This window comes from Salminus brasiliensis, chromosome 19, assembly GCF_030463535.1.
Source record: "Salminus brasiliensis chromosome 19, fSalBra1.hap2, whole genome shotgun sequence".
NCBI classification, from domain to species: Eukaryota; Metazoa; Chordata; class Actinopteri; order Characiformes; family Bryconidae; genus Salminus; species Salminus brasiliensis.
The window spans coordinates 31,041,618-31,066,251 of record NC_132896.1 but is presented as its reverse complement, the minus strand read 5'-3'; the positions used below and the strand labels follow the sequence as shown (position 1 = coordinate 31,066,251).

General features: G+C 43.1%; 1 protein-coding gene across 3 annotated transcripts in view; it reads left to right on the top strand.

The window, feature by feature from the left end:
- Window positions 1-24,634, top strand: part of fstl5 (follistatin-like 5) — a 178,200-nt gene that overhangs the window by 11,355 nt on the left and 142,211 nt on the right. The window contains exons 2-3 of one of the 3 annotated variants that reach the window (XM_072664010.1): window positions 13,031-13,169; window positions 22,834-22,867. In XM_072664010.1, the coding sequence (XP_072520111.1) occupies window positions 13,031-13,169; window positions 22,834-22,867 (173 nt within the window). Of the gene's footprint in view, window positions 1-13,027; window positions 13,170-22,833; window positions 22,868-24,634 lie in introns of all 3 variants that reach the window. The other 2 variants (XM_072664009.1, XM_072664008.1) reach the window with 2 other exon arrangements.

The window sequence follows — 24,634 nt, the reverse complement described above, 5'->3', positions numbered from 1 at the left end:
TTGGGGCATAGCGACGTTTAAAGCTTTGGCCTTTGCCCACCGGCTATTCGGCCTCAGAAGCAGCTGAGCGAGGTTAAACGTGGGATAAAGGAGAGCTTTTGGGTGGGTTCTGTCTGTCAGAGCACACCGCCTGAGGAGGGTTGGGGAGGGTTGAGTGCAGGCTAAAGAGCTCCCTCTGGCTTAGCTTCTCTAAACACAGTCTGTTCTTGTTGTTCCACCTCTCGTCTCATGCTCTTTCCACAAGCGTGGCTACTGGGGGTGTATAATGCATCTGAGTATCTTAAGGCATCAGTTTGCTGGTTTCACTTGAAGTGTAGCACTTTGGGACTGTTTTGGGGAAGAGATTATGGCTCAGAATTTGGTTGGATGAGCCACGGTTGAAGCTGCTGGGATGCATTTCACACACCCATGATCACCCAACTGTATCAACTGGATCCCATATTTGGCCATACTTACAAATTAAAAAAAAAAAGTATTGGGACACCTGCTCATTCATTGTTTCTTCTAAAATCAAGAGTATTAAAAAGAGTTTATCCAGCTTTTTTGGAGCTTGTAACTCTTTTTAATGTCCAAGGATGGCTTTTGGAGCATGGCTGTGAGAATCTGATTGCATTCAGAGACAAGAGCATTAATGAGGCCAGGATGTTGAATGATCACCACCCCATCACCACGTCCCCAACTCCCCAACTCATCCCAACAGTACTGGGGAAAGCAAAATCATTCCAGAGAACACAGAACACGTTCACTGCTCCACAGCTCAATGCTGGAGGGCTTTACACCCCTCTAGCCTTCACCTGGCATATAGGCAATAGTCCAGAGTTATTCTATTGGCAAAATATCTCCACAAGCTGTGTGAGTGTGTGTATGTGTCTGCATTTGCACACCTGTGTCAGCAATGGGTGCAGCTTAGTAGCTGAATGCATTCATTGGAAGGGGTGTCCAGAAATATTTAGACACATTGTGTCTAATAACATTTAGATTTAATGATTTAACAATTTATTATATTGTCCAGCAAGTACAGTCGGTATGGGTTTTAGAGAAGAGTGTAGATGAAATGAGTAGCAAGATGGATTACTTTTATTAAGCAACTAGCCCAACACTGTCCACCACTGCAGCAATAAGACCAAGCTTTTAGGAGAGTCCAGAAGTGGAAGTCCAGGTGTGTAGATCTCAGCCGAGGTGCAGAGGTAGTGAGCCCTTTGAAGCCTAGACTGTGAGAACCTAGATTTGTGAGAACTTAGATTTGTACTGTATCTGATTCAAGCTTCTACAGGAATCCAGGAAAGCCATCTCAGCAGAGCAGTCATAATATGACAAGGCATCTACAGCTTCCTGCTGTAATAAATAATGGCTATAATATTCAACAAGGTATGGACTGGTGTACTGTATAAGCCAGGCTGACATTTCAGTGCTATTTTAATGCAAATTATAGATTGTGTTTCAATGGTTGTAACTGTCAATATATCACTATATGGACAAAAGCATTTGTTCATTGTTTCTCCCAAAATCAAAGGCATTTTAAAAATAATAATAATAAATAGAGTTGATCCTGCTTTTGTTGGAGTAACTGTCTCTACTGTCCTGGGAAGAAGGCTTTCTACTAGACATTAGACTATTGCTGTAAGGATTTGATTGCGTTCAGCGGCCAGAGTATTAGTAAGGTCAGGATGTTGGATGATCATTACTCCACCTCATCCGCAAATCCCTAGCTCAATGCTGGGGGGGCCTTGATACCCTTCTAGCCCATGGCTGGCATATCCTGCGCAGGGACTATACAAGCTGTGTGCGTGCATTTGCACATCGTGTCAGCAATGGGTGCAACGTAAAGTAGCTGAATGCATTCATTAGAAGGACTGTCCACAAACATTTGGACATTTAATGTATCACTATTTTGGGAGTAGTAGCTCCAGCAGTCACTTTTGTCTGAACTGAGGTCAGATGTTTTTACACCTGAAGTCCACAAACACTGACGGAGGAGAGTACAGGCATTTAGAGGAATCCTTAGACTCGTACCCAAGGGACTGCCTTTTATTCCTGGCCCGCCTCGCATATTACCCAGAATGCTGTGCCAGCAGTGGCGGATGGTATAAGTAGGCTGGGATTGTGAGTCATCCGAGGTGGGCGAACACCTCTGGGATTTCCGTCGAGTGATTGTAAACGCCGAGGGAGAGAGGCTTCTCCTTGATCCGCCGTTTGATTCGGCGGTGCGCCTATTCCGGAGGGACACGATCCTTTTATCACCACGGAGATGAGAGACGCGCCATGCAATCGCGCTCACTTTAACAATACCGCCATGTCATTCTTTTCAGGCTGTTGGTGGCTGAATAGCGTCAGTTCAGAATTCCATCTAAACCTCATTTATCCTCATAGATATGTGCTTTCTGGCTGGGCTTTAGAGACAGATACCTTTAAAGAGTGCTTTAGCTTTGAGCTGGAGGGCTGTGTAACGTTGAAAGGATCCGACCATCTGCTTTTAACTGCTGGAAGTAAGGTGGGAACGACCTTCAGTCACTGAAACCAATCCCAAACACACCCGTCAAAATAAAAGTGACAAAAAGGAGTTCCTGCGAATGATAATGTAGGTAATCCACTTTTGGTTTTCTAGGAACAAAAAAAAACAAATAAGAAAAACACACCTCTACAATAAAGCTCAATAATACAATAAAGTTTCCCTATAAGATTCCAGTAGTATGTTAGAGCTTTGGTAATGGTGATGCACATGAACAGTATGAACATCTTAAAGTTTGCATGGACTTTTCTGGGGGAGGAACCCTTTCCTTATTGAAACCTGGTTAGGCCACTGCTCTTATTATGTTCCCATTTATGGCACTCTTGAGGTCGGACAAGTCTTGCCCACGGACTCTTAGGGCCAGTTTATGCTTCTGTTTCGACGCCACCATGCATAGTGATGTTGGACGAACATGGATCATGGGTTGTGCGTACACTGATGCACAAGAATAAGGACTCTTATTCTCGCTGACTCAACGCAGAAGCACAAATCCGCCTGTAATGATGCTTGGTGTAGCATGTTTTTGCTTGACTGACCAGGCAATCAAATCCTCATCTGCTGGGGTTCCCAATGGCACAGCGGTCTAACATGCTACAACTATGGCCTGGGGGTTGTCAGTTCAAATCCTGAGCCACTTTGCCATCAGTAGCCGGAGTCTGGGAGAGCACAATTGTCCATGCTCTCTCTGGGCGGGTAGATGGCGCTCTCTCACCTCATCACTGGCACAGGGGTCTGTCTGTTGGCTGATATGGTGGAGCTAGGGACCCAGTGATTTCCTCTGAGCATGTCGGTTGCTTGGCGATGTTGTATCGGGGGCTTTGCTAGTGCTGGGTAATTGGTTCATTCGACTGCCAACCAATTAATATGGTGGCACTCATTATGCCTTCAATCCAGCTTCTGAAAGGTCAATCAATGGAAGAGTTGACTTGGCCATACCTGCCTGGACCACACAGAAAATATTTTTTTCTTTTTTAGCTTCAAGAATTTAGTTTCCACCTAAAACAAGACTGGTAATGTAACTAGGCATTGTTTATTAAATAAAATTGACAAAAAATACTGATCTGCATTTTTAGCTTCTGAAAGCATTCCAGATTCATGGGCAGTCGTGGGGTAAAGGTTAGAGAAGTTGGTAGCTTGGTACTGAATGTTGCTGGTTCAATCACTTATACCATTTAGAGTGGGGGAAATGGGGAAGTAAAGGAAGAGCACTTTCTCCTCCCTTCGCGTTTGCAGCTAAGGTGTTCTTAACCCCCTCAATTGCTCTAAGTCCCTGAGTGCTAAGAAGGCTGAACGCTGCTTTGCCAATTCTAACCACTACCGATGGCTTAAATGTGGTAGTAGAATTGTAGTGTACTGTGCAATGGCTTTAAAATTCACAGAAGAGTTTGATGGCCTGAGTCTCTGGTCTCAATCTTTTGGCTAGCCATCAATGCGCTTTGCGCAGCTCGATTTAGGGTGGGTCAGTATGTCTTTGCTATCGTAACACACAAAAGGCATGTACTTAATGAATCATGGGTGTGTTTTGGGCGTAACGTGCAATAAACCAACCAACGCTTCATCTGCCATTCCCTTTAAGAGCCAGGTGTTGTCTGTCTGACTTTGGCGGATTGCTATTTCAGTGGTGTAAATTGGGGGGTGTAGCGCGTTGGGCTGCACACGCCTGTGTTGACAATTCACTGCCAAGATAGCAACGAATGTCTGACTGTTGACGAATGTCTGCCTAGGCTGTTTTCAGTCAGTGGAGCTTCTGTGTTTTCCGTCGCCAAGATACACAGCGATACACCAGAAATTGACCTGAACACGCCTCGTTTCGAGAACAACACGCCCATCAGCGTAGATATATTCACAAGCAGCGCTGCTGTTTAAACTACGCAGGTGAATGATGTGAAAATAGACTATTGACGGGGTGTAAGATAGCAATGAGCATCGCGACGTGGCTTGTGCAGGGTGTAAGCTAGGGCCCTTCATCTCTGACAAAAGGTCAGGTTCTGTTTGTCGTATTACTAGCCAAACATTACTGTATATGTAGGCTACACAATGACATGACTAGCCGAGTTGAGGTACATGCAGGTGACATTTGAAGAATTTACATTGTACATAATGTAGACACAAATACAGACACATAAAGACAGAAGAGTCAGAAATTCCCAACGACTAAAGCATTTGACATTTCTAAAAGGAAAATTGTTCTCGCACAAAGGATTTACAAGCAGATAGGCCATACAAGGCTAAGTTCAAAGCTGAATGTAATCACATTTTCTGCATTGGGATAGATATGAGAATGGAAGAGATAACAAGGCCATTTAAAAGGATTTGGGATAATAAATAATAGCATCACAGACGTGGAGACGGGCGCAACTCACACAAGGTCCTATCGCCTCCATCATCTGCGATGGTGTGCTCCTGCCTGCGCTCTGCGTTATCTGCCTGGCATTTGGAGCAGGGCCCTGGGTGGAAGAAAGGAGGGGATATATTCATGGGCCCTCCTCCCTGGGCTAAGATTAGGATTACGCTCCAGCTCTAATCTGGTTAGAGAACCAGAGCATGTGCCCGCTCGGCCCAGCCAGACCACACGTCATGTCACCTTGAGTTCATTTGGTCACATGATCACATGAAAGCACCAGGTTTAGAGCGCCTGCTGTCCTCAAATGATGGAGAGCAAATATGTTGTAAATACTTGTTAATATAAAGCATTGCCATAACATTAAAACCACCTATAACTGCCTTGTATCTGGTGTAGGTCTCATAGTGCCACTAAAACAGCTCTGACCTGTCAAGGTCTGGACTCCACAAGACCTCTGAAAGTGTTCTGTGGTACCTGAGACCAGGACATTACAAGCAGATCATTTCCTCACAAGTCATGCAAGTTGTGAGGTCAGGTCTCCAAGGATCACATTAATGAGCCATAGGTGCCTCTGACCCTGTCAGCCCTCCTTGGAGCACTTTTGGTCCACTGATCCACTGCATACCATGGAGATGTTCTGACCCAGTTTGTCTAGCTATTACAATTTGGCTCTTGTCAAAGTGCCCCCACTCTTACGCTTTCCCAATTTCCCTGCCTCCAACACATCACCTTAAATAACTGACTGTTCATGTCCTGCCTAATATGTATATGCCAGCCCTTGTCAGGTGCCACTGGAACGAGCCAATCAGTGTTATTTACTTCACCCATATATTCATATGTCATTAGTTAGTTTCTGGCCATGGCTTGCTGGTCGCGCATTCTCAACCTAGCAGGGAAGTTGACGTGTGTAGAAACTCCAGTAACAACGCTCTGCCTGATACACTCCCTAAAGCAGAAGGTAAGGGTGTCAAATAAAGTGGATGGTGAGAGCGAAAACACGATAGCTGACGTTCACCAAGTTTTTATTTCTTTTCTAGTCATGGAAAGACGCCTGAGCGTTGTGTTTTATTGATGAGAGCTTTCAGAGGTGTGTTTGAGGCCGGGAGCCCCATTTAGCAGGACTGCAACAGCCTAGGGAGTTGCAGATGACATAAAAGATAGAATGAAAAGGAATGAACATTATTAATAGATGGCTCTTGGTGGAATGCGTCCATAGACTGGAAATAAGCGCAGCTCTTCAAACACTCCATTGCCAAATAGTGTGAAGTTAAATGGCAATGTAAAAAAGCGCAACTGGATCAATAGTGAATCAGATCAAAGATAAGCTGAACTAAGTATGGCACCCATCTTCACCTGTTAATCTAATATTTACGCACATCACTGTAGTGTCATGGCAGTGGGAAGAAATAACATCAAAAATTCTGTTTCGTTTAGGAACCTTCACCATTAGGAATATCCACTTACCATCTAGAAGATACACAAGATAAAGAAAGACCTTTACCAACAATTTACTTCAGAGCTAGAACTCAACATAGGCCATCTAGCAGGTGGTTGTTGTGATCTGGTCGCTGGCGAGGCAGGCGGCTAAAGCATGATCCAGATCATCCAACCACGTCTTAAATAATGATGCTTCCTTTGTTGTAACTAATCAGGGATCCTCAAACAACTACCTGAAGGAGACACAAGAGGGGACAAAGAGATCGGGCGTAGATGCAAGAAGGATCTAGGGGCTAGTTGGATATAAAGCCCCCCAGCATTGAGCTGTGGAGCAGTGCAACTGTGTTCTTTGGAACGATGGTTCTTCATCCAGTATTTTTGGGATGATTTGGGAGTTATGGTTGAGGTGGGGTGGGGTGCGGACCATCTTGCAGACGCTCTTGTTGCTAAATGCAATCAAATCCTCACAGCAATGCTTCAACATTCAGTAGAAGGCCTTCTTACCTGGAGTAGAGACAGTTTCTCTAACAAAAGCAGGATAAACTCTTGAAATGCCTTTGATTTTAGAAGAAACAGTGAAGTGAAGATGTTGTGAGCATGTGTCCCAATACTTCTGTCCATATACTGTATCTTCATCACCTTGTACTGTCCCCTTTCCTGAACTCCTGACCTTGCATTCATCTCATCTTATCTCTTCTCTTGGCTGAGGCAGTCAGTCCAGATATTATAGATGTCCTCAGGAAGTAGTGGCAACAGCTTTACTCTGAACTTCTCACCTTATGCTGGAGAGTAAGTTCATCAACCTTGCAGAGGAGCTTAATTTCTGCTGCCAGTCCTTCCAACTACTGTCGTAGCTCATGACCATAGAGATTTAGATTGACTGGTTCCCAGAGAGCTCCTGCTTCACCAGCACTGAACAGAGCCATGACCACAAAGCCACAGCTGGTGACCCAATCCTCATGTCAATCTCACACTTTTCTTTTTCAGTTACAAAGATCCTAAGGTACTTAAACTCCTTTACAGAGGCAAATTGTCCCTGATCACCTGGAGCTTGTCTCCAGCTGTTATGGTTATAGATAGCTTCAGCAACTGATTTACCCCATTGTTACCTTCAAACTCTCTCTCTAGGTTAAATGCACTGTATATGATTTCAGTTCAATACACTTTTTTGTAGAATTTAGTGGACGGATAAACAATGGTGAGGTGTTTGAGGTGTTCGGACAGTGGAGGAACCTCTGAATGTCAAAAGCCATAAAAAAAGGATGAGGATGTTGCTCTGTTCCTTGCTTGGCTTGGGTTTGTGGGTTCGTGGGTTGGAATTCTAACTCCGAACCCCGGGCCATAGCTACCTGCCATTATGTTGCTCTCTCTAATGTTTTAATGTGTATTGGGGCCTTTAATTGTAAAACATCTGTGAAGGGATTTGTGGATGAAATGCTAAGCAAGGTGTATTAGTTGGACGGAGCCATTAGCTGACCCCCCCTACCGCCACAGTAGCAATATTGGATTGGGTGAGTAGCCTATGCCCAACATCGAGGTAGTGATGTTGGACGAGGCCAGAAGTTGGCATGCTAACACAGAGCTAGTGATGTTGGACGAGGCCGGAAGTTGGCATGTTAACACAGAGGTAGTGATGTTGGACGAGGCCGGAAGTTGGCATGCTAACACAGAGGTAGTGATGTTGAACGAGGCCGGTAGCTGGTGTGCTAACACAGAGGCTAGATGTGTTTGGATGTTGTATTTTGGATGTGTCATTATCTTGACAGTGCACATGCATGAATCAGGGGACAGAAGCTGTTGGCTTAAAATATCAACAGGCGTACTCCAGAATAATGCCTAGTGCCTTTAAAACATGAAGCATGAGGTTATTCCTCAAAACGGATGAAAACCGGTGAGTCAGCTGCTTTAAGAAGCCCAGAAGGCATCAGTCAAGAGCTTGAAATAGCTTTGCTCACTGGTGCACAGCACCTTCACATAATCTAGGATCTAGGTATTTACAACCAAAATCAATCCTGACAGTGGGCACACTTTCTGAGCCAGCAGACTGAGGGCGACCTTGGTGTCCAGATAGGTCCGTCCAGCTTCTGCTTTTAGAGTGCAGCTCTAAAAGCCCCAAAGCTTCATGAAAGGTTCAGAGCACTCCACTGAATAATAAATTAAATCAGATAACATTCATCTTGGCTTTTACCCCCAAGGCCAGAGGACTACGAGAATTCAAAATCCAGCACCATCCTGTTAAACAGGGAGGAAAAAAAAGCTAAGGATGTGGTCAAGCTACTTACCGCCCTTGCTTGTTCGATGCTATTACGGGAGGGTAAAAGTGCTTGGGGCCGCTCACTCTTTTACTGTCTCTGTAGGTTCTGTAGGTAAGAGCTGGGCCTTTGCCAGTAGTTTCACAGCCTGCTGGGAGACTGTCACTGTATGATGCATTGTGTACATTGTGAGTGATAGATATCTCTCATTTTAAAGTCAATGCCAAAAAGCTTTAACATGCCACGGCCGATTTATGGCTGCCTGCTGAAGTTATGATGACTGTCCCTACAGTCAGAGTCACAGCTTTCAATCTTCTTCTCTTGGCTTGGCTCCCTCTCTTCCTGTCCCTGTACTTCCTCTCCCTGCTCTCTCTCTCTCCCTCACTCTCTCTTCAGGGAGCTAGCACGAAATACGTCACTCAAGCATGGCCTAAATGTATTCTAAGCACAGGGACATGCAGCTAGCTTCCCCTTAAAAAGTCGATGTCCCGAATTGTCCACATTTCCGTGCTTGGATGACAGCAGCGAGACGTCACGGCATGGACTGTATTAGGTGACCAAATGTGTTCAGTATATAATTTGGTCCACAGAAGTTCCCCTGTGGCATCAATGGCTTGTGGGACTCTAACACTGTTATGCCGTTGGGAGGCACTTTCTCCATTCACCTTAACTATGGTGACTCAAGAACATCCCACAAAGGTAGAGGTTTCTGAGATGCTACCACCCTTCCTTCGCCCTGTACTCTACTATCATGCCCTTTTGGACATCAGTCAAATTGCGTCCTTTTCCCGTGACAATGGTTTTGCACTATGCTACAACTGACTGGTGTGCTCGCTTATTTATACGTGCAGAAGACTCTGTCACGTGGCATATGTGGCGTCCCAGTCAGTTCGTTTTCCAAACCAGGGGTGGTTGTAATATTCTGATGAAGTGTGGTAGGATCTCGGAAACCGCTAAATTTGGGGGATGTTCTAGAGCTGCCGTAGTGAAGGTGCACTGAGAATGGACTTCTCACACATTGAGTGTCGCCCAATGGCAAAACAGTGGTGCCCCACAGGCTGTTGATGCCAGAGGGGAACGACGACTTCAGCAAGCTGTACAGAGCAATCGACGTGTCGCTGTGGAGCAGCTGACCTCTAAGCCATCCTTGGCTTGAATGACAGTCCTTGGCACAATTGCTAATGGCTGTACTCTACTAAAGAAGGAATAAATTAGAGGATTTATTAAATTATTCTCGCTTTGGTCAAACATGTAGTTGGCATGCCTAATCAGCTTTGAATTTGACATATTTGCCAGAATCTATCAAGGCTATTCAAGTTTAGTTTTCCTCCCTGGGTCTTCTTTCCAAATTTTAATACCTTAAAGTAACTCAATTAGGCAAACTCCAGTTTTAGCTTTTGTTTTAGCAGCTTGGTCCACTGAGGCTAGCATGTTAACTGCATTTCTTATAACGTATCTAAACTAAAAACTTGTTTCATGTTGTTCAAAGTACATTAAAGTGAAAATTAAAAAAAAAAGTAATTTTGAATATTTTACAATTGGAATATTAATTGTAAAAATATTTATATTAATGATCTGGCAATGGCTGTTTTGTCACATCATTATAGGCTAACATTAGCTTGTTAACGTAAACATGTAGTTTTATTAATCCCCTAAACTATTCAGTTAATAATCCTAATGAAGAAGCTATTGTGGATTACTTTGAAATGCTAAAGTGTGGTTTAGCATGTTTTATGGAGTCTCACAGGGTTCTAGTTTAGAACCTATAAATTGGTTGTTAATTATGACAGTAATTATGGAGAGTAAAAAAGTGTGGGTTTACATACTGGGTCTAAGGGATTATTGCTCTGGTTGGAGGGTTCGGGTCAGAATTATAGTTGACATTGAGGTCAGATCAAGTTCAGATTCAAAACCTGGTGAGGTAGATCAGAGCCACTTGCCTTTAATAACTTAATAACTTCAGTTCACTCAGTCATGTTGAAATTATAAGCAGGGTTTAAGCCAAGACTGCTTTTTGATTGTGGCATAATGATAGAGAGCTAACTTACATACAGCGTGCCAGTCCTAGAGGCACTGTACCGCAAACAGAGTTTATATATCTAAGGAATGAAGAGAGGTTGGAAAATGAGAGAAGATTGGATGAGCCATGTATGAGCATTGATAGATTTTTTACAATGCCAGTAATATGCTGGAGCATTCAACAAAGACAGAAAAAGGTAAAAAGGCCTTCTGAAGATATTCTTCTATTCACATGAATGCTTTTTTTGTATTTATTTTGCAGTGTACAAACACCAGAACATCCACAGACATGCACATGACTCATGTGTTAGTGCGTGATGACTATCAGCATGAAGTAGACTGTGCTGTAGAGTCATGCAATTTCATGAGTCATGAAAATTTCTGTGCAATTTCAAGAGTCAATGTGCAATTTTCTTCAGGATCAATCAAGTTTTTTTTTTTTCATCTATACATTCATCTAACTCTCTTATCTGGAAACTAGTGCCATTAAACATCCTGACCCATCTGCCAGGTGACAAAATGATGTATGTCATTATGTTTATTTGGTGTAGCGTAATGGTGTAACAGCTGGTGGAACCCATGGTTCGATTCGTTTTGTTCTTTTTATTAATAAAAAAGCTTAATTGGTTAAATTGAAACAATACAATAGAAAAATAAACATTATGACAACGCAGTGTCAGTATCTGAATAAGAATATACCTATCCGTATATACATACATTTATATTCCTACATACACCCACATACGCATACAAGTTCTAGTTCTATTTATTGCCTTCTTGCTTACAAAGTCCAAAGTTCTTTTCTCTCTGATTGTCAATACTTATAAAAAATACAGCTATGGGAGATGGATTGTTGGTCAGTTGTCATTCTGCATCTTGTTTCCCACAAATTGCATTTAACAATAAAAAAAAAACATAACCATTAACTCTCATAACTGTAGTTTTTCAACATCAGTTCCATAGACCCTATAATACAACCCTGAGGGACACAAAATGAATGTTAGACTGATAACAAATAATTCATAATAGTTTCTGTGAGAGTTATGAGGCCAATTCTTTTTCTGACTTTGAGAGAGAGATGTTTCTAAATTGCTACTGAGGTTACAGTTTTTGTATTAATTCGGCTTCTTCTAATTAGTTCCAAATATCTTTAGATCTGTGGCATTCTCAAAAGTATTCTATGACAAAAGTATTCTCAGTCCTATATCTAAACCACTTTGTTCCCTTCTTTTAAAAATGACTTCTACTAAGGCGTTGTCACCATGAGGAGCAGCCGAGGCCCAGAGAGAGCACAATTGGCCTTGGTTGGTTGCCCGGTGATGTTGGCGGCCCGGGGGCAGTTCGAATAAATGAGTGGCCTGCCCTGCTGCTCTCCAGTTTTATTAATACCATATTCTCCTGAACTTGTTTTACTGGGACTCATTACAAAGGATCTACCTTGACTCATTATGAATATATTACACAACAGTTTTGAGGTTGTGAAATTGGCCTGTTTTCCAGTCCTGTTCTGTCCTGTAATAAGAGATTTTATTACCATGTGTTGAACAGTAGCTGACTAAAGCCTCATTTATACGTCCATGTAGACACATCTGCATATCTACAAACACATGTAGGGATGCCTGGTAACATACTTGCACTCAATGACTCAATGGCAATTAAGTGAGGACTTTGACTAGGCCTCTCCAAAACCTTTCTTTTGGGTGAGGTGGTCTTAGTTGTCATGCTATGCTTGAGCTTCAGATCACGGACTGATGACCAGACAGTCTCTTCTCCTGCAGGATTTTGTGCTAGAGAGCAGAAATGCATGGTTCTGTCAATCATTGCAAGTCTCCCAGGCCTGATTGTGTCTGGTTTAATTAATTTCAAGTATAAACTATGAAATTGGTTAACCTTTCGAACCCTAGGTTTATTAGCCTGCTATTAATCATAAAACAGAAACGACAATCAATTATTTGTTAACAGTTTAGCATTATTTTTTGAGTCCCTCAGGGTTCTATTGTAGGGTCTATGAAACTGCGGTTAAATCAGAGAGATCTGCAGTTATTAGAGTGAAGAACTGAAGTTTTATCTGCAGTTTTACCCTCTTTGACCTTCCGCTTCATACTCAATCTGAATGTAAGACCAACCGCCTGGCAGCGCAGCCTAATTCATGCTAAGTCGTCACAGCAATTATCTTAATGTATCACCTATTTGTCTTGCTTTTATCTTTATTTCCTCCTGATGCCTTTCTTCCTTAATTGATTGGAGGGAGATTTAATCTTGTGTGTGAGCTTCTTATTGATAGCATTAGTTTAAGCCCACTGCAGACTGGCAGCTCCTATTGTCTGCTCTAATTACCTCATCGCTGATGTATCTTCTGTGGCTAAACGGCTATTGAGCTCAGTGTGTTGTAGGGACTCCTCAGGTTGCTGCGCTTGGGGTGCTGTTTTTATTTATTTGTCTTTGTGTGTTTTCTTTTTCTTCCAGCAGGAGAGAGCCAATGACGGGCTCCGGATGGTGGTGGGTGGCCACCCTGGTCTTCAGCGGCATCCTGGGGGCGGAGGCCCGGCCCAGCGTGGACGGACTGGCTCCTCCGGCCTATCGACCGCTCGTTAGATTCCGTCACAAGGTATTGATCTCTCCTGTTCCATTAGCCCTCCCTTTGCGAGAGGAGACTCAGGCCTCACCAAGTATGATGCTAATTACCGGGGAAGTCAACAGCTGCATTGATCGCCTCTGTTTTGATTTCTGGCTCCACTGGCACTGGATGATTTATCGTGCAGCCCTTCACCAGCAGCCCAGATGTCAAACTGGCATCACCTAGAGCTGAGTCGCACTGAGTCCGCACTGGAAGCAAACAAAGCAGGGAAGCCAGGCAGCTTCTAACCTTGCTGCGGCTAGAGCCGTACTGCCCGGCATTATTGCATAATTGGATGTTTATTGACTGACTCGAGCAGTAGGGGGGGTTTGATTGTGTGTGCACACAATCACACACAATCACAGGCTGGAGACAGGCTTTTTGTTTTCCTGAAAGCCACTAACGAGCTTCTCCCGTGTCCTCCCACCATTCGCCGCAGGAGCCAGCCCTGGCAGCGCCGCGAGGCTTTGCATTATGTAATGGATCAATTAAACCCTGACTGGGACGGCCTGCTGGCCAGGGCGAGAAAGGGTACCTCTCTGTCAGGGCTTGAGCCAGTGAAAGCAACAAAGCCCATCAGTGTCTCTTCGAGGGGACACACACTCAAAACTCTTGAAATAAGAGTGAGGAAAAACAGGAGGAAATAGTCTCTCCAGATTTCCTCCAGGCAGAACCTCATCCATTTCTCACCGACACTTCTGTTCCAGTGAGCTGATTAGGCGTGTCAGCAAATTAACTAAAGATTTCATTTGCGCTCGTGGATTAGTGTCGACTAAAAAAACGCTACGAATAGGAAAGATAGAGTAAACAGCGGCTGCTTAAAGCACAGAGTACGAAAAAAGGAGAGAGCTTCAGAGAAAATGTAATCATGTCAGTAGCTGTACTACATTATGCACAAGTTCTCCATCACACAATATTTAAAGCGTTTGCTGAAAAATATAACACTTCCGATGTCCTTCCCTACTCATCACCATCACCATATCACCATACCGCTCTTACTACTCAGCTGTGGCCTGCAAAGAATTCTCAGATAAAGATCAGCAAAGCATTTCCAGAGTGAATGTATATATCAAATAAACTTCAATAAAGATCTAAAAAAAGAATTTCAAGGAAAAACCAGCATAAGAATTTCCAATAAAAAAACTAGAAAGCAGTGTAAATCTACTGGTAAAGAATTCCCAGTGAAAAGATGTGAAGCATTTCTAACTTCCGATGATAAATCACTAAAGAATTTGTGAAATAATTCCTGATAAAAATATGCAAGGAATTCTCAGTAAACAGGTACAGCAATAGTATAAATTCCCCAGAGATAATCATCAAAGAATTTCTAGGTGAAATTTGCATTTAAAAATTCCCAGTGAAAGCCTACAAAACTAAATCCTGATAAAAAAAACAAACAAAAAAAAAACTATGAGTATATAATTCCCAGTTATGGGAATATAATAATAAAAAGATTCCAGGGACCAGTTCTCCTAAGTGATGTGGATTTGGGCCCAGTATAAAGTCTGGGCTCATGAGAGCCACAACTGCAGTCCAGAAATACAGCTATAGTGCAGTCCATTTATTGATTCAGCAGAATTTAGCTGGAGTGTGCTTAATTTAATAAATCAGGCAAACACACAATGTAGGTCATAACTGCATAAACACATCATATATGTATAAATTCCTCTCAGCTAAATTTAGGTTTGCTAATAAATAAAGAGACAATGTTCAAAGAGCTCATGGAAATTCAATGGAAAACACTCTGTGGCTGTATCTAAAAATAAATACAGTAATTACTAATTACCTCATCAGAACATGAATAGGGTGAGGGAGACTGACTGGGGAATGTAATATGGGTGACTTGACATTCTCAACCAGAATAATAGAGCTTTTAGCCTTTAGAAACTACAGAAACTAGGACCTATAGAGGACCTGTAGAGCTTATTCAGCCTCTCTCTGTCTCTCTCACACACACTTTCTTTCTCAATCTCGCTCTGTCGTTAGGGTAACAACGATAATTGCTGATGAAAAGTGCAGCAAAGACCTACACCCGTTTGCCTGCTAGATCGGAACCCCTTACTTTCTTTATGATCGCATTCTACACATTATAATGCTCATTGATGCCCCCTTGGCTTTAGCTATCATGCCTGTATATGAAACAGAAAATGGAGCATGACCAGAGAACATGCTTTGTTTATGCTGGTTTGGATTTTGAAAGGGTGTAGTTGTGGCGAAACCCTCTGAATTCTCAGACGAAGAGTGATGCAGAAAGGCCTGCATAGCTCCGGTAATGGTAGATGTAACACAGCCCAGCACGACTGTGTGCGTAGCTGAGGAATGAGCCTTCCGAGCGGAGAAAGAAAATGTCGACATTTTTTCCCCCTTCTTGTGGTTGGAGTAAACAAACTCTCCTCCCTCAGGGTCAAACTGATGCACCTTCAGACTGAGGCAAATTGAATCCACATTTGATTCACTTTTCACAATACATCTACAGCCACAGAGACCTCGTACAGTGTTCTCTCGCTATTCTTCCACCCTAACAGTGAACATTCAAAGGCTGAGGAGGGGGGGGCTGGACAATGCAGAATATGCAATGTATAGAATTTCAGAAATGCTGAATCATAGAAAGTCTTGAACGACCCTCTGCCAAAGGCTCTGCCAAAGAACTACAAATTGTTTTTCTAAATAATGTTTCAGTGGATGACCCCTTAACCTCATAAATGGACAATAACTAAGTGGCCTAATGCTGAATTTTAATAAAAACCCTTACTGAGACTTCTGAAGAGTTTAATATTAATTTATTTGTGGATTTATTAGCTTTTTTCCTACCAGGTCCTAGCATTAGCAAAGCTCGTGACACTAAGAGGGTCAGAGGGACGTAACATACGTCTCCAGACATGCCCGGAGGAAAGCTCCGGTTCCCAGCTCCACCACACCGGCTAACAGACGTCTGTGCCGGCCAACATCGCTTGATGAGGGGAGAGAGAGCGCCATCTACCTATTGTGCTCTTTCAGTCTACACCCGTCAATTGACTACACCCTGTGTTTTCCGTTGCCAAGATACACATCAATACGCCAGAAATGTACCTGAACACACCTCATTTCGAGACCACCAAGCCCATCAGCGGAGATATATTCGCAAGCAGTCTTGCTATTCAAACGACGCAGATGGAAGGCATGAAAATAGACAGTTGACGGCATGTAAGATAGCAATGAGCATCATGACGTGCCTTGAATGGGGTGTAAGATAGGGCCCTTGTCTTCATAGAGCAGCAAAAGGCAGAGTACAATAGGTTAGAAATTAAAGCTAAATTAAGGCTTTACTGTACGTAAACGTCAGAGTTACCTTTCACAAAGATATTAAAGAGACATTCTGGGACCACTGGAAAAACTGATCATCGCTGCCTTTACTGTAAACATGACTATTTGCCAAATTAGTCCTGCAAGTAAGATATTGCGGCTTTAGGACTCTCTGATGATGCGTCTTGAAAGTGGGAGTGACCGCAAAGCCACATATACCACATCTGCTTTCAGCCTGCTAACTGAAGGCAGAAGGAGGCCAGATAGCTAGAGTTACCCTTAGGAAGCTAACTATCTTTCTTATGTTAGCCTCGACATTAGTAGATTCCTTTATCGCCATTGAGGATTCCATAGTTGTATGATATATTTGCTAAGTGCATGCTGGGTACTGCAGGGAGGGAGCTCTGATACTAAATCATGAATTCTGTCAATTTGATAAAAGCATGTTCATGTTGCACGGCTTGGGGGATTCCTTTTGTCATCAGAAAGTCCATATCCTTGTAGTACTCCCTCAGAAACGTAGTCTTTATGGAGTCTCTTAGCCTGGAGCTCTCTCTGTAAAGCCTCGGTTTGTTTGGTTTATGGCACAGAAAAATGGAGATAAGCTGTGACCCCATTAGCTCTGCCTGAGCACAGACAGCATCAATCACAGAGAGTAATTCAGCTTACAGCGTACGGCTTTGTCCAGCTCAGACGGAAACCAACGTGATATCTGGGTTTTCAGCGTTACACTTTCATTCACCAGAGCTCCACCTCTCTTTTTAATCCAATCAACTATATAAGATTAGCCTGTATATCATTGGTGCTGAAGTAAAAACTCATCAATAAAATGTAACAATATGTAATTCCATTTCCATTATGTACATTGTTTTGATTGGTGGACCAATAAAACTAGTCCAAAATGACATGGAATAAAAAGGTGCTAAATTCTTTGCCATCCTTTTAGGCCCAAATCACAGAAAACTTTCTTTTTTTATTAGATTTTGATGCCATACACCCATCAGTCCCATGTCTTTATGATGCATGTCAGGAAAAGAAGCTGCAGCTCTGTGGTAGTAACTTCAGATGGCGCGCCTGCAGATCGCGCTGCACAAGGATGATGCGGCTACAAAACCCTGTGGGATGTGTGACGAGACTCAGACATTGAGAAGAGTTGATAGTGCAGTGTGTGCCTTGTTGCATGTGTGAAAAATGGGTCCCAAAGCAGATACAGTCATGTGATTGTCTGAAAGGAGTGATTGCATTTGGGTGTGGCTAAAGACCGTAGTGTGAAGAAATTAGCTGAATCTGCAGGTTTACAGAAGCTTACGGTAGACAAGTATGATATGACCCGTATCATTCCAGAGAACACAGAGTTCCTCCACTGCTCCACAGCTTAATGCTGGGGGCTTTATACCCCTCTAGCCCATGCCTGGCATGAGGCAGCATGATGCCAATAGCTTCATGTTTATGGTTCAGGTTCATTTGTCTGCTCATTTGTCTGAGTTCTATTCTCTGGATTCAGAGATTTAGATTCAGTGATGGGTGCAACCTAAAGTAGCTGAATGCATTCGTTAGAAGAGGTGTCCACAAACATCTGAACATATTGTGCAACCCATTCTTAAAGGAACAGTAAATAAAGAAAAATCAGCCTGCTTCATTCTAAAGCTCAGAAAACAAGTTAGAAAGAAACGAAATAAAGAAAATATAGACGGGATATGCCCCCTTCAAAGTACATCAGAAGCATGGAACGAATAGCAGAGGCTGGACCTGACTGCTGCTTGCAGGAGAAGGTATGGAATTTACTTCTTTAATTCCTATCTGCAAATTAATTTCTTGAAAGTTAATCATTTCGCAGATAGCGAGCCCGTCGTTTTCAGAAGATCCGAACAAAACAGGGACGTGAGCGTTGGAACCCCAATCAACCTGGACCGGAATATGTCTTTTCAGATAGTGAAACATCAAACCGCTGCTGTTGTAGGGAATAATTAAGGTCTTGCCTTTATCTGCCGATGCATTTTTAATGCTAATTGTGTCTTATCGCTAAGGACAGGGAGGACGGAGAGGCAGACCGCAAGGGGAAAAAAGCAAGAGAGTGAGAAGACAGAGAGAGCAGGAAGCAAGGAAGGAGTCTAGCTGGGCATCAGAGTCCATAACCTGCCCTGACCCCATTGCAAAGCTAGATTAGAGAGAGATAAACTCTGAGAGAGAGAGATGGAGAGAGAGAGAGAGAGAGAGAGAGAGAGAGAGAGAGAGAGAGCAGGGTTTTTACTCAGGCTTTGCAAGGGCAGCTCCGGTGAAAGGGCTTTGTGGGATTTGTACGAGAGATAAGGTTGAGGTAGTTAGCAGTTACTAGAGGCGACTGGAGAACTGGAGGACAGCTTGTTTTTGGTCATGTAGATGGTCATGTAGGTTCTCCGAGGCTCTGCTGAGAAACAGGGGATGCTGGATGAAAAAAAAAAAAATTGGCACAGTAGCAAATAAAACCCCCCAAAAAAACAACACTGCATAACAACACTACTGATTACCTGATGAGCTATTGAGTTTATGACCTTCATGTATTGAGATAATTGTTTCATTGGAAATATCATAATTGCTCAGAGCAAACAAATGAAACATAATGGGAAAATTAGAGCTCTGCGAAAAGCTCTGTCAGCAAACCTTTTATATTAGGCTCTCTCACTGTCTCGTTCCTTCTCTGAGCTAATCTCACTCTAATAGCGCTGTAGACCAAAGATTGCACTGGATGTCAGAAAGAACCGCTCAAGTGTAGGTTTGTGTAGTAATCGCTGCTGTACCCACTAAAAAATCACCAACAATCCAAAAATTATTAAATAAATAAATAAATAAATACAAAAAGGCCACCACCAACACAGGTAGGCGAATGTAGAGTTAGGAGACCCAAGGCCCAAGGACTCTAACCATGCTGGGCAATCAAACTAGTCCTAGTCTTGCATGGGGAAGACACTGTGGTTGTCTAATATGGACAGACCAATGTGAACCAATGTTCTTGGAATAGAACTCTTTAACAATTCTGTTATATACATCAGATGCTCGCAGATACTAGCAATTCGCTGAGCGATGGGAGGGCATGAGCGGTCGTCCCACCCATTGAGAGAGAGAGCGAGGCTAACTATGCTCTCTTGTACCCTTAGCCACGGATGGCTGTTGCATCACCTGGGGTCAAACTTGTGACCTCTCGACGATAGGGCCAATTCTTACATAGTTTTGGCACTCAGGAGCTCCAGAAGCGATGGTTTTCGCTAGGGTAGATTGTAAGCTTAAGCTTTTTGCCAATTACTCTCTGCCCTCAGACTGGCTGAGGGCTCTCAGGAATTGTCTGTATTTCCAGTATAAGACAAGCAGACCATTCCAAAGTGCTTAGTTAACCGAATCTGGCACTCGTAGCCAATCGTTTCTTGATTTAAGAGGCACAAACACGCATACAGATGAATTGCAGATACTGCTGTCCATTCTGAGTGATGGATGTCTCACTTTCTCTCTCGCTCTCGCGCTTTCGCTCTCTCTCTCTCTCAGTAAGTGTAGGAATGCTTTAATAGCGGCTCTAGGCTCGCTGCATTATGCATCAACTCCATTATGCTCCTCTACAAGGAGCGAGGAAAAAAGACTGAATCAAAAAATATGAATCCTCCTCATTCCTCATGCTCCTCGAGTCGCACATCCAGGAAAATGAATCTCGGCAGTCGAAGTATCAAATATTCATGCCACTGTCATTCCTATTCACGGTCGGAGGCCCTGCCGGTCTTAATAGTGGATTGTACCCACAATAATTGGGCTTTTTAATGCCCTCATAATGGCCGATGATTGTCGATATACATGAAATAAAGATTGCCTGGAGGTAAATAATTTGACAGTGCTGCCCTTTTAAATGGCCACGTTTAAAAGCACACTGCCGTCTAACATTTGCCGTTTGTCTCCCACAATGATAGAGGATAGAGTCATAAGAAGCTTCCTTTAACCTTTAGAAATAGACTTGCTCACAGAGACTGCTCTGTCCTTCCCTGACAAATGGTCTGGTACGAATATGCTGTATTGGCAGTGTAATAACAAGATATACCTGAAACCACTGGAACTGTCAGTGTAAGTCAGGGTAAGTTTTACTTGGTTGATTGTGTGGATCAATTCATCAACCAAGCAAATAAAGTTATCTTGTCAGTGTGCAATAAAAATGGTGGGATCACTTTACTTGGATGGTCTAGTGTAAATGTGTCAATGTAAATGATTGTCTCTTGAATGTAACCTTAAACCTAACCCTAAGGTAAGACGTACAGTTAGATTTAAGGTTTAGGTTAAGGTCTGGGTTATGATTAGGATTAGTCCATTCAGAGAGACGCTCTCCTCTTTCTTTGCTTTGTTAAACTCCTCACAGGCGGATTCCTGGTGGATCCAACTCCGATAGGCTCCGCCGTCTGAATGCCGCTGCTTTCCCTACTAACCTTCTAAACTAAACACTAAACTCACTTTAACATTAATGCTAATTTCTCCTAGTGTGCCTATGGGGTTTCAGATGTTATGGTAGTGCTAGGCTAACGCTGTAACATTATTTGGCCATTGTAGATTAAGCAGATATTTGGAGCATGTAAAAGACATTTTTTTAATTTTTTGACATAATTTGAATCTGGATGGTCAATCTTTACAATTTGTCTAAATTCTACAATGAATAGATCGATAGAAATGCTCCAAAATGTCTTGTAATAAAGTGTTTTTTATTGATTTCCATTGACTTCCTTTGACCCCCAGTCTTGGTCCTAGAAATCTAGTGCTCTGGAGACCTCTAAAAGCCTTCATTGCCTGGACAAAGTGTCTTAGATTAGAGTTGGAGCCAAACTCTGCAGGGTAGTAGATCACTAGGACCAGGACATTCTTCAACTCTGTCCACAGATCCCCTATATCTGCAGCTGCTGGTAGACAAGTGTCTTTCCAGACAATTTCAGAGAACACAGTTCCTCCACTGCTCCACAGCTCAGTGCTGGGGGGCTTTATACCCCTCTAGCCCATGCCTGGCATTAGGCAGCATGGTGCCAATAGGTTCACTAGGACCAGGACATTCTTTACCGCTGTCCACAGATCCCCTGGTAGGCAAGTGGCAGATATAGAGGATCTGGCAACTAGCAAGGTAGACATGCTAGTTCAATCCCGTATAGTGGTTGGATGCTTCCTCTCCACACAAGTTTGCAATGGTTACTTCCAAATTATGTTATATGATAATTTGATGTATGAGGCCTTTCTTGAAGGAGCCAAGAAACCAATGGCTACAGGACATTCCACAGGGGGGGATTTAAAGCAGCACTATGGAAAATGCATTTCTTGCGTCTGCGTTTCCCCTACAGTCAGGGAAGTGTAATTCATGCTTTGAGCCACCACTAACAGACCTGTTTTCTGGGCAAGCTGAAAGATACAGAACCACACTGGAAGTGAAAGAAGCAAATGGACTAATATTCATGCTAATATTACAGGACTGAACACAGTATGACTCGGGTTACGCAGTGTTATGCTGATCTCGCAAACGTTATCCTGTAAGTTACATACTGCATTTAGCAGCGTGTCGAGACCAGAGTAGCAGCGAGAGCGATGGTATTCTCCCTGTAACAGATCAGTGGAGCATCACAGTGATTTTGAAGCTGCTATTTTCAGGTAAAATTCTACATACTGCTGCTTTAATCCGTAGGGCTTCTCTGAAGGCCTGGAAGGTCCACGAAAGCCCTGGAAGGCCCTGAGGTTAACGCACTCCCAAAATGTCCATCACCTTTCATATAGGGGAAGGAAAAAACATTCGAAAGTTTATGTTTGTGAATGTGATGCAATGTTTACTCGGCATAAAGGTCAGCTGCCTTTCCAAACAGTGTAAAAATAAAGCAACAAATAAAGATATGATATGACAGCTATGAGATCTGAGAGTTTGCTTCTCACAGCAATCTCACCGAAGGAAATGTGCAATGCTTCTTCAGAATTTATTAGATGGCAGATCTCCCCGGCTGTGTTTATTCCTTTTGGGAATGCTCATACGAAAACATTGTCTTATGAGACAGCTCACTCGGCTTTAAATACCCGGGGTAAATATTTATAGGTCAAGTTTAATCATACAGTACGCGCCGTGAATCTGAAGAGAGAAAAGCGAAAATTGATGCGGAGCTGGTCGGAATCATGGGTAAATGATTTTGCCGTGGGCATTTTCAGACGTGACATTGGAAGGACACGTCTCAACAGGCCGCTGTCCCTAGGGTTTTGTGAAACATGCGACAAGGCGTGGTGTGGAGTGTGTGGCTGTGACTTGTTAGAGATCCATCGACAAGCTGTCTGGAAAGCACTCCTCTACGTGATGTTTTATGAGTTTCTCTCTCTCTCTCTTTCTCTCTCTCTGTTCTTGTTCCAGCAGGACGGGATCCCGGAGAGTTTGCGGATTAAGGGTATGTACAGCCTCTCTTTTTTTTCTTTGTTTCTCTCTCTATCTCGCTCTCTCTCCCTCACTCTCTCTCTTTCATACACTCCCACGTGTCCTGAGCCTGCAGCTCAAAATGTTGAGCTTTGCTAGAAATTGCTCTCATTATAGATGACACATAGAAACATTGGTAGCAGCGTTTCTCACTTCAAATGTTGGTGCAGTCACTGCTCACTCTCCAAGGCTATGAACTGCAAAAAAACTGCAGCCAAAGAACCATTTTTGCCTCCCTAAAGAACCTTACAATTGAGGTTCCGTTAAAGAACCATTTTTGTCAGTGTTTACATTTATGGCATTTGGCCGATGCTCTTTCTTATCCAGGGCGACTTACATTTTTATCATCTTATATAGGATTGGGTAGGAAATGAGGACGGTATTTCGAAAGACGGCTTATCTGATGTGTCACATTTCTGTTCGGTGTCAATCTAGCACACAACCAAATACACACATTTAAGAGAGCCACAGGGTGAGGGCGCTGTGGGAGCAGGTGGGGAAAAAAACTAAGCCCACTGTACCTGGGAATTGGGTGGCATGCTAGTTCAATTAAAAGACAGAGCAAGCAAACCTGGATGAGCCAGTCGACTAAAGGGGCCTGAAAACAGTGGAAAATGCTCCAAAGACCGCTCACTCGAGGCCTTATCCTCTAAACAGGTGTGATTTAAGCCTCAGTTAGCTGGAACACGGCCTGTGCTGTGATGTTTAGCCTGCTAGGTAACTTATCTTAGGTCTAGATAGCCACTGAAAAGCCTGAAATAGGGTCAGAATGAGCCTGAAAACTTGGGAATTGGGTGGCATGCTAGTTCAATTAAAAGACAGAGCAAGCAAACCTGGATGAGCCAGTCGACTAAAGGAGCCTGAAAACAGTGGAAAACGCTCCAAAGACCGCTCACTCGAGGCCTTATCCTCTAAACAGGTGTGATTTAAGCCTCAGTTAGCTGGAACACGGCCTGTGCTGTGATGTTTAGCCTGCTAGGTAACTTATCTTAGGTCTAGATAGCCACTGAAAAGCCTGAAATAGGGTCAGAATGAGCCTGAAAACTTGGGAATTGGGTGGCATGCTAGTTCAATTAAAAGACAGAGCAAGCAAACCTGGATGAGCCAGTCGACTAAAGGAGCCTAAAAACAGTGGAAAATGCTCCAAAGACCGCTCACTCGACTCTGCGCTCTCAGACATGAGGCTTGATCCTCTAAACAGGTGGGATTCGAGACTCAGTTAACTGGAACACGGCCTGTGCTGTGGTGTTTATCCTGCTAGCTAACTTATCTTAGGCCTAGATAGCCACACAGTCCAAACACAGCAGAACCGGTCTCCCAACACCAGTCGCTCAAGTTTGCTCACTCAGACACCAGTTTTTTGATCGTTGACACTATTGTTCATTTTTAGGGTCAATATTATTGCTTCTGCACTGAATGGAAATTAAATATTTGACTTTAATTATGTGGTTTCAGGTGTGTTATTTCCTGACTCCACTTAGGGAACCTATTTTTCAACCTACTTTTTTGGGTGTTGAGACGTCCCTATAAGCAACCCAGAAGAACATTAGCATAGATAATTAAATGGAAGGCAGTAGAGAAGAATATCTAATTCTGCCTTTCTTTGTGTTTTAAGAATATACATGTGCATGTAGGCATGTGTGTGTGCGTGTGTGTGTTAGTGTATGTGTGTGTTTGTCAGATGCAATCACATGCCTCAAGTGTTCCTCTGCATCAATAAGACGTGGGCTCTGGTAAAGGG